The following is a 10,253-nucleotide window of genomic DNA, read 5'->3' as shown; positions in this document are numbered from 1 at the left end:
GTGTGATTTGAGAGTGTAACGGGCCTATCAGTAGTGCGCGCCACGCCCATACATCTATTTGCATTACACACACAGACACGCATAGCAACTCACATCAAGTGTCTGGTTATACTCCGAGTCCACTAGGGAGCAGCGAGGGGTCATTGAAGGCACTCGGCAAGGCAGGGATAAGAGAAGGAATGTGGGAGCTTGTGGTTGAACTCCATGCTTTTGACACCTGCTTTTGTCCTTCACTTCTCAAGTGTAAAGGACCTGTTTGTACTAGCCCAAGTTCCCCTAGGCTTGAGGCTAGTAACATTTCATTTTGTAGCCATTTCCCCAGTTCCTTACAAATTCTCTTTGCCCTGTTTTACTTTGTGTAAACATATGGACCTGGATCTGCAGTGGCAATGAACCAACAACCCAACAACCAGTGGGTTTAGGGTATCTCTATTTGTCTTGAGTTTTTCATAGAGGCAGAACACTGGTTCTGGTGGTATGAATCTTCTGAAGAGATTCAATTTTAGTGACAATTTTAGATGTAATGTAGAATGTTAAAGTTAAAGAGTCTCCTGTTTAACTGCGTTCGAGAATGAGGGCCAATGTTACATTTACATTACATTTAGTCATTTAGCAGACGCTTTTGTCCAAAGCGACGTACAAGGGAGAGAACAGTCAAGCTAAGAGCAATAAAAAAGCATGGTGTAACAATTAATACTACTTTACATGAGAATTAGGAAAAACAAACACCTAGAAAAGAGGAAAAAGAAGGCAGGAATGTAACTGGCTGAAGTGGCAAGTTAAGCGCTAGTCAGGTGCCAGTTAGGAGGGGAGGTGCTCTCTGAAGAGTGGGTTCTTCAAAAGCTTCTTGAAGGTAGAGAGGACGCCCCTGCTCTGGTAGTACTAGGCAGTTCGTTCCACCAACGTGGAACTATAAATGAAAATAGTCTGGATGCCGTGCTTGCACGGACGCAGTGCCAAACGACGTCTCACTAGACGAGCGCAGCGTCCTGGGGTGTAACATTTGCCCTTACAAGAGCATTTAGGTAGGTGGGAGCAGAACCCAGTAAGCACTCTGTAGGCAAGCATAGTGACTTGAACTTAATGCGAGCAGCTACATGGCAGCCAGTGGAGCTCGATGAGTAGCGGGGTGACGTGTGCCCTTTTCGGTTGGTTGAACACCAGACGCGCCGCCGCGTTCTGGATCATCTGTAGTGGTTTCACCACGCAAGCCGGCAGGCCCGTTAGGAGGGCGTTGCAGTAGTCAAGGCGGGAGCTCACCAAGGTTTGCACCAGCAGCTGGGTGGCATACTGGGTTAGGTACGGCCTGATTTTGCGGATGTTGTATAGCGCAAAGCGGCACGACCTGGAGACAGAGGCGATGTGGGCCGTGAAGGTCAGTTGGTCATCAATAATGACCCCGAGGTTTCTTGCTGTTTTGGATGGAGCAAGAGATAAAGAGTCAGTATTGATCTTGATGTTGTGGTGGATGACCTGTTTGGCTGGGAAGACCATCAGTTCCGTTTTGGCCAGGTTCAGCTGAAGGTGGTGATTTTTCATCCATGTGGATATATCAGCGAGACAGTCCGAAATCCGCGTCGAGACCGTGGTGTCCTCAGGAGGGAAAGACAGAAACAGTTGAGTATCATCGGCATAACAGTGGTAGGAAAAACCATGCGAGCGGATGATAGGGCCCAACGAGGTGGTGTAAATGGCAAAGAGAAGTGGTCCCATCACCGAGCCTTGGGGCACCCCAGTGGTGAGGCGGTGAGGTACAGACAGCTGACCTTGCCATGACACGTTGAACGAGCGCCCAGTGAGGTAGGATTCAAACCAGGAGTGCGCATTGCCAGAAATGCCCATACTTGACAGTATGGACAGAAGGATGCGGTGGTTGACTGTATCAAACGCAGCTGATAAGTCAAGCAGGACGAGAGCCGAGGATTGAGCTGCTGCTCTAGCTGTTTTTAAGGCCTCCATTACAGACAACAGGGCTGTTTCGGTGGAGTGACCGCTTTTGAATCCAGACTGGTTCGGATCGAGGAGATTGTTCTTTGACAGGAACTCGGTGACCTGTTTGGAAGCTGCCCTCTCAATGGTTTTAGATAGGAGCGTGAGAAGTGAGACCGGTCGATAGTTTTCCACCTGAGTGGGATCGAGAGACGGCTTCTTGAGCAGCGGCGTTACCCGAGCCACTTTGAAAAGAGAAGGAAATGTTCCAGAATTAAATGAAGCATTAATCACCTGTGTTATTGCCGGTAAGACGGCAGGCGATATGGCTTGAAGGATGTTGGATGGGATGGGGTCCAGCGGGCATGTAGTTGGACGGCTACCTGTTAGGATTTTGGAGACCTCACTCTCGCTGAGAGGGATGAAAGAAGGAAAAGATGAGCTATTGACGGTTGCGCCCTTAGGGGAGGGGGACAGTTGGTCGAACTGTTGCCCGATGGCTGCCACTTTCTCTGTGAAAAAGGAAGCAAAGTTATCAGCAGTGAGGTTAGTAGCTGGGGGGGAGGAGGAGGGTAGAGCAGAGTTTTGAAGGTGGAGAATAGTTTCCGAGCGTCAGTTGCACCGTTGATTTTGTCATTGAAAAAAGTCTTCTTAGCAGCAGTGATGCTGGATGAGAAGGAGGCCAGCAGTGTCTGGTAGCTTGCAAGATCGTCCAGCGGCAGATTTGTGCCACTTTCTCTCAGCCGCTCTGAGATTGGAGCGCTGCGTTCGGAGGGTATCACTCAGCCACGAATGAGACTGGGTAGATCGAGCAGGTCTGGTGGAAAGTGGACACAAGCTGTCCAAGCATGAGCTCAGAGTGGAGCAGAGAGCTTCTGTGGCATCATTGACACCTAGTGAGGAGAAAGTGGATAAAGGTGGAAGAGCAGAAGAAACCAGAGAGGAAAAGTGGGTGGGAGAGAGGTTGCGGAGGTTGCGCCGGAACGAGACCATCGGAGGGGGACAGAGGGTTGCTCAATGAGCCGAACATCGAAGCGAATGAAGAAGTGGTCCGAGCAATGCAGAGGGGTTACCGTTAGGTTGTCCGTGGTGCAGTTCCGAGCAAGGATGAGGTCAAGCTCTTTTCCTGCTTTGTGAGTTGGAGGAGTGGGGACCTGTTGTAGGTCGAACGAGTGAACCAGGGTTCGAAGGTCAGCTGAGTTGGGATTGTCTAGGTGGATGTTCATGTCGCCAAGGATGAGTGTTGGACACTCCTGCTCAGGGATGGATGACAGCAGGGTGTCCAGCTCATGGATGAAATCACCCTGCTGTCCTGGTGGACGGTAGATAACAATCACATAAGTTTTAACAGGAGCAGTTACCATAATTGCATGATATTCAAAGGAGGCATACCTGTTTGAAGGCAGCAGTGGAGTGAATTTCCAGTTGTCTGAAATCAGCAGCCCCGTCTGTCTGTCAACCTCTTTACATATCATGAGCATAGCGGCAGTGACTGGGAAGATGAGGAAAAAAAGTGTGTGTGTGTGTGTGCAGGAGCAGACGAAATGTCCCTTTTCATGTTACAAGCTTGTGCTTCATGAACAAGTGGTGTGATAAATGACTTACAGGCTTTACTTGTAGATGTTTAACTGGTTCGGTTGGTTTCCTCACAATCTGACAGTGTACCGGTCTGATTGACTTAAACAGGGTGCTGCCAGTAGCCCTGCCCGTTGGAAATAGCAAGTGAACCAAACCACTTTGAGGAATAGGGGGATCATGATTTTTCAACACTTAAAAAACACGTTGTTTTATGTTTATAATTAGCACTGCTTGTGTTGTCGGGCTTTTATTTAATATTACTATATTATTCAAAATTATTTATTTGCGTTTACAATGATTGTTGGGGGGGGGGGCAACTTTATGGTAGGGGGGGACACGTCCGGTCAACCCGGAAGTCGAGCGTCTTTTTAGTTCCGCGTTTATGCGCTGAACAATTTTAACACAAACAAACAGAAGACGAGACACTGAACAACGGTAAGACAAACGTTATGCAATATGGAATTAATGTGAGATTTTAAACTAAATAAACGGAACATTTAACAAAAGACAAAGTATTGTGGAGCACTCAGGAACGTAAATCTCAACTACTTCACACATTTTATTTAATGTTTGGAGTGTCCTGAACATATTCCACCCCCCTTTCATTGAGACACAATCTTTAGTTTCATCAGCAAAGTGTGAAACATGTCACATGGCCCTGCCATTGAAGATAATGCATTTTCGCCTGTGTGTAGGCCTATGTTTAAAGTATTGTGGAGCATTCAGGGACGTAAATCTCAACTGCTTCACACATTTAATTTAATGTTTGGAATGTCCTGAACATATTCCACCCCCCTTTCATTGAGACAATCTTTAGCTTCATCAGCAAAGTTTGATATGTGTCACATGGCAATACCCTGGCATTGGAGATAATCCTTTTTCACCTGTGTGATCTGTGTGTCAAGTGTTTTTTCACAGTGAATGGCCAGAATAATTACTGCTAAACATTTTTTATCCTTTCTTTACAGTGTTCTGAACATGTTCAACCAACTTTAATGAAGATATAATCCTTTTATCAGCGGATTGTGGTGTGTTTTACTGTTTCTTATTACAATATTTGCAATATTGCCTGTTTAGTCAGTGTTCCCTATATTTAAACAAGAAAATCATGCTTTTGTAACATCAGTGAATCGTTTTAACCCATTTTGATGTTACTATGAAATTAATATTAATGTTAACTGTCAATTTTCAGCTACAGCTTAGTCACCTTGTTTTAAAGCAAGTTAATATAATGCACAGATAACAAAATACTATTATAAAGTCCGATCTAGCGAGTAGACAGATTAGGACTTTATAATGACAAATAGGCTACTATAACTTTCAAACACGCTTTCAACTATTTTCCCGATCATTAAGACAAATGCAACAATAAAACTCGTTCCATAAAAAAGGTTTTTATATTACTCAGTCGATTAACAGGGTTGTTTGATACAACAAACTGATTTTACTTCCTTGTTTCGTTTTACTTCCTGGGTTTATCGTTGCTAGCAGGACGGAACTTTTTTAGTTTACGCGTTTATGCGCTGAACAATTTTAACACAAACCAACAGAAGATGAGACACTGAACGTAAGACAAACGTTATGCAATATGGAATTAATGTGAAAGAAGGAAAGAAGAGTGGAAGAAGGAAAGAATAAATGAAAGAAGAGTGAACAAGAGTGGCTCTGGATAAAGACAGTAAAGAGTGAAGAGGGAAAATATTGAAAGAAGGAGAGAAAATGGAGTGAAGCAGAGAGATGGAGTGTGAGAAAAAGTAGAGTGAGAGGGATAGAGAGAAAAAAAAGTAGAGTATGGAAAGTGTCTCTTAATATTCCTAGTTATACAGTTGAATGGAGAGGGACAGAGAGAAGAGGAGCCTTGGAACCTTGGCGCAGGTGTCAGTGAAGCACAGGTGCAAGCCAGTTTAATGACCCTATTATGATGTCATAATGGCCCAATGTAAGTCAATGGGAGAAATTGTATTAGTTTTTCTTTTATATTTTAAAAAGTATAAAGTTTAGACAAATGAAAAAAACATAGCATAAGTGTCCTTTACAAGACATACGCGACAAAGTTTGAGCAAAGTTTCTACGTTAAGTGGTTCGAGCTGAATTAAGCGCAGAAGTCGGTACAAAGAATAATAAGAAGTATAAGAAACGAAGGAATAACAATACAGGGCATTTCATGCACTCTAATAAACGGAAGACATTGTATGTTGTGGTTATTTAAATGATGGGTACAAATGTAATTAAACTGTAGAGGTGTAATGGTTGTAGAAAGTAATGGCAACTGGAATCACGGAAGTTTGGATGATGAATGATCGGGTTACCCAACATAAAAACGGTATATGGACCAGATATCAGACATGCAACACATAAAGGAAAACATTTGCACCTGTTTACATGTCAGTAAATGGAGGCAGTGTATTACTGCCGTCACACCATGGGACAAGAGAAGACAAAATATAATCTTCAAGACAGCGTATATTACTCCAGTAGCAGCCCATAGGTTGAGTATAGTTTGTTCTTGAATATCTCGAAAAGTAAAGGTTTTAGAGCTTAGAAACCTTCATAGTGCATATATAAACATGTGTATTCAGGTCATTTTGAGACCAAATTCAAGTGTCTATGACCTTCAGAAGCTGAGATACAGATGCGCTGGACGCGCCCTAAAAGGGCGTGGCAAAATCTCGATGTTCGCTCGGGTTACAGTAAATGACAGCACCCTAGTTTTGTTCCTCATGGTCAAATTATCCAGAAGCCGCTGAGAAAAGTCATGCTGCTCATACTTCATACTCAACCTATGGCCTGCTACTGGAGTATGTAATGTGTGAGTGCATGTTTAGGCTGCAAGTTCTTTGTGTAATACTCTGCACAGATTTAGTAAATTCCCTTCACAGAAAACAAAAACAAGAGATTTTAGGAATAAATACAGAAATACTGACCTTAATGCACGGTTAACAATGTCAGTTGATCTTAATGATTAACATAGAGCAATGACCAGTGATTCTAGTGACGCACCTTTCTTTGAGGCAGCACAGTACAATAACAATAGGCTTAGTAGATAGACTATTAGTATATAACGTAGTATAACTTATATGAGTATATAGTGAGCATATAGACTAGGCTATTCCATAAGAATAAGATGCAATTTAATCACACATTTGAACGTTGATGAATTAAATGTATACATTTTCCCCTTGTGCAGACATGGCACAGTGGAGTATACTGCAGCAGCTGGAGTCCAGGTACCTGGAGCAGGTGGACCAGCTTTATGATGATACCTTTCCAATGGAGATCAGACAGTATCTGAGCCAGTGGATCGAGAGCCATGACTGGTAAGGCATCAGGTTTGGCAGGAAGACGCAGATTTGTTGGCCATGCTTCCAGAATCTTCAGTGGGGTGATACGATCACCTTACAATCATACAGTATGTGCACACACCTGTCACATTGATTTGGCAAAACTGGGTTTGTAAGAAACGGGGCACAGAAGGTTAGAGTAGAGTACGGCTGTGTCATTCATGGTTTTGCTGACTTTACCTATTTTATCCTCTCTAGTTTTCCTCCTCCTCCTGGTAACTGGAGTGGTTATTTTTGTTCGAAGAGTGAAGAAAGTAAAATTGTCTTGGGAATAGATATGCTTGTGTGGCATATTGCTCTAAGGCAACATGCCAGAAGGCTGGGTAACAGACACGGTTTCTTTTTTTACTATATTTGTCACTTTTCATAATTATGTCCGTTGCACAAAATAATAAAGTAGTGTTTACATTTCAAAACTTGGCTACAAATACTTGTAATGCTGCACTAGTGCCTTAATACAAATTAAACAAATTCAAAGGCTGAAGATAAAATAATTAAATTACTTAATATTAAATTACATCAATCAAATGAAAGTGTTTAGTAACTCCCTGCTTGTCCCTTCTTCCATACACATCATGATGTTTGCCACCATTTATCATTTTAGGGAGTATGTCGCCACCAGTGACTCGTTGGCAACAGTTCGTTTTCATGACCTGCTGGCCCAGCTAGACAACCAGTACGCCGCTTCACCCTGGAAAATAACTTTCTCCTGCAGCACAACATCCGCAAGATCAAGCGCAATCTGCAGGTACAGTCAAGGGGCGGAAAAACAATGCTATGAGCTGTATTAAATGCTGTAGTTTTGATATAATGCATCAAAAGTGTGAACAGTCGAATGAACTTTGTGCCAGTGCTGTATTATTTATATTTCTAGTTTCATAGTCATTTGTTTCTCATAGCACCACCATCATTTTGTTAAACTCTTTATTAAACTTGTGGTGTTTTCGACTTGCTGCCTGTATTCTTTGGAGCTTCTGGTCTTGTTTGCCTTGGGTTGGTCCAAACTCAACAATGGTAGAAAAAACAATCAATTACACTCTAATACAATGCACTCTGACAAAACACTGAAGAAATACTGAGCAATTCAACTTGATTGACTGCAGAAACCCTGAACAGTTGAAGACTGCAGAAACACTGAACAGTCAAACTCTAACACAATGCACTCTGGGGATCTTTTGACAGGAGCACTTCCAGGAGTTTCCAGTGCACATGGCTATGCTTATCTGCAACGCACTAAAAGAAGAGAAGAAGATCCTCAACATGGCCATTAAAACAGAGGTATGAGCTACCTCTACTACCCTGAAAGTTAGCCTTTTTTAGCATCAAATATTAGTACATTCTAAGTATGTTTTTAATTATTGCCAAAAAAAAATATTTCTTTGCATTAGTTGTGTTTCCAATTGACTGTTTTCCTCAGGAGAATGTGGGCTCAGCACAGAACAACAGCATGGGGGGAAAGCACAGAGAACTGGACAAGAAAGTGAGCGAGTTAAGGAAGATGGTGCAGGTATTTATTATTATTATTATTATTATTATTATTATTATTACTGGTTTTGTTTTATTAGGTTATGTTGTAGTCCTTGTTGTAAATAGCATAAATAATGTATAATTAACTAAATAAAATCATAGTAGCAGTAATAATAATATTTTGATTTTGGCTAGGATGCAGAAATAAATATAAAATCATTAGAAGACCTTCAAGATGAGCATGACCTCAAGAAAAAAACTCTTCAGAGCCGAGGTAATGGAGATAATCTTTTTAAAAAGGGACAGTGTGGAGTATTTAGGGGGATATATTAGCACAAATGGAACATAGTATTCATAATTATGTATTCATTAGTGTATAATCACCAGTAACTACAAATCATTGTGTTCCTGTTAGCTTAGAATGTGCCCTTTATATCTACATAGGGAGCGGGTCCTCTTGACAGAGTCAGCCATGTTGTGCCACCATGTTTCTACAGTAGCCCAGAACAGACAAACCAAAACACTGGCTCATGCGTTTTTGTGGCATTTGATGGCCACAATAGGTTCTCATGCAGGTTCTCATTGTAAAGGGAGGGAATATTCAATTGGTTGCAATTCAGCAACCTCACCACTAGACGCCACTAAATCCCACACACTGCACCTTTAAATGGAAAGCATTTGAGTGGAACCAAATTTTCATAAAATGTTTCCAATATGTTCATTGGGAAACATGTCATTTAACAGTGAAATTGACAATTATATGTTTCCTTTTCATAAAAAAAGTTTTGTCTCTCCAAATGTAAGAGCACTACAAACAAGCACTACAAACAAGCATAAAGAGCACTACAAACAAGCATACATAATAGATATTTGGAAGATTTCTTTTTGTCTTCCTTTCTTTCTTTTTTCTTTCTTTCTTTGTACTTTCATCGTTTGTTTGTAACCTTTTCTCCGCCTGCCCTCCCAGACCAGGATCAGGAGCACAAACGAGAGGAGTTACTGATAAAGGAGATGTTCATCAGACTTAACATGAAGAGGGAGGTATGGGGTTCACCTCTGGACATTACTGCATATGTGTGTGTGTGTGTGTGTGTGTGTGTGTGTGTGTGTGTGTGTGTGTGTGTGTGTGTGTGTGTGTGTGTGTGATTGTATGCATACAGACGTGGACAAAATTGTCACAATGGTCCACAATGGTCACTGAAATAACTTGAAACTGACAAAAGTAATAATAAATAAAAAAAATACTGAAAATGAACTAATGAAAATCAGACATTGCTTTTGAATTGTGGTTCAACAGAATAATTTAAAAAAAAAAACGAATTAAACTGGCCTGGACAAAAATGATGGTACCCCTAGAAAAGATTAAAAATAATTTGACCATAGAGACATGTTAAACTAAGGTGTGTCCTATAATTAGCATTACAGGCTTCTTCAAACTTGTAATCAGTCAGTCTGCCTATTTAAAGGGTGAAAAGTAGTCACTGTGGTGTTTGGTATCATGGTGTGTACCACACTGAACATGGACCACAGAAAGCTAAGGACAGAGTTGTCTCAGGAGATTAGAAAGAAAATTATAGACAAGCATGTTAACGGTAAAGGCTATAAGACTATCTCCAAGCAGCTTGATATTCCTGTGACAACAGTTGCACATATTATTCAGAAGTTAAAGGTCCAGGGGACTGTAGCCAACCTCCCTGGACGCGGCTGGAAAAGGAAAATTGATGACAAATTGAAGAGACGGATAATACAAATGGTAACCAAAGTGCCCAGAACAACTTCCAAAGAGATTAGAGGTGAACTCCAAGGTCAAGGTACATCAGTGCCAGATCGCACCATCAGTCGCTGTTTGAGCCAAAGTCGACCGAGGAGGACACCACTGTTGAAAGCAAATCATATAAAAGCGAAACTGGAATTTGCCAAAATGCATATTGACAAGCC

General features: G+C 41.7%; 1 protein-coding gene across 1 annotated transcript in view; it reads left to right on the top strand.

The window, feature by feature from the left end:
* Positions 1–4,473: 4,473 nt before the first annotated feature.
* LOC105913247 (signal transducer and activator of transcription 1-like) overlaps positions 4,474–10,253 on the top strand; it is a 29,213-nt gene continuing 23,433 nt past the window's right edge. Inside the window, 8 exon segments of the mRNA XM_031583609.2 lie at positions 4,474–4,535; positions 6,695–6,824; positions 7,453–7,526; positions 7,529–7,596; positions 8,031–8,126; positions 8,266–8,355; positions 8,511–8,589; positions 9,283–9,356. Coding sequence (XP_031439469.1) covers positions 6,697–6,824; positions 7,453–7,526; positions 7,529–7,596; positions 8,031–8,126; positions 8,266–8,355; positions 8,511–8,589; positions 9,283–9,356 — 609 coding nt within the window. The 5' untranslated portion in view covers positions 4,474–4,535; positions 6,695–6,696.

The sequence above is a fragment of the Clupea harengus genome, chromosome 2 (genome assembly GCF_900700415.2).
Source record: "Clupea harengus chromosome 2, Ch_v2.0.2, whole genome shotgun sequence".
Classification (NCBI taxonomy): Eukaryota; Metazoa; Chordata; class Actinopteri; order Clupeiformes; family Clupeidae; genus Clupea; species Clupea harengus.
This window is presented reverse-complemented; position numbering and strand designations above follow the sequence as displayed.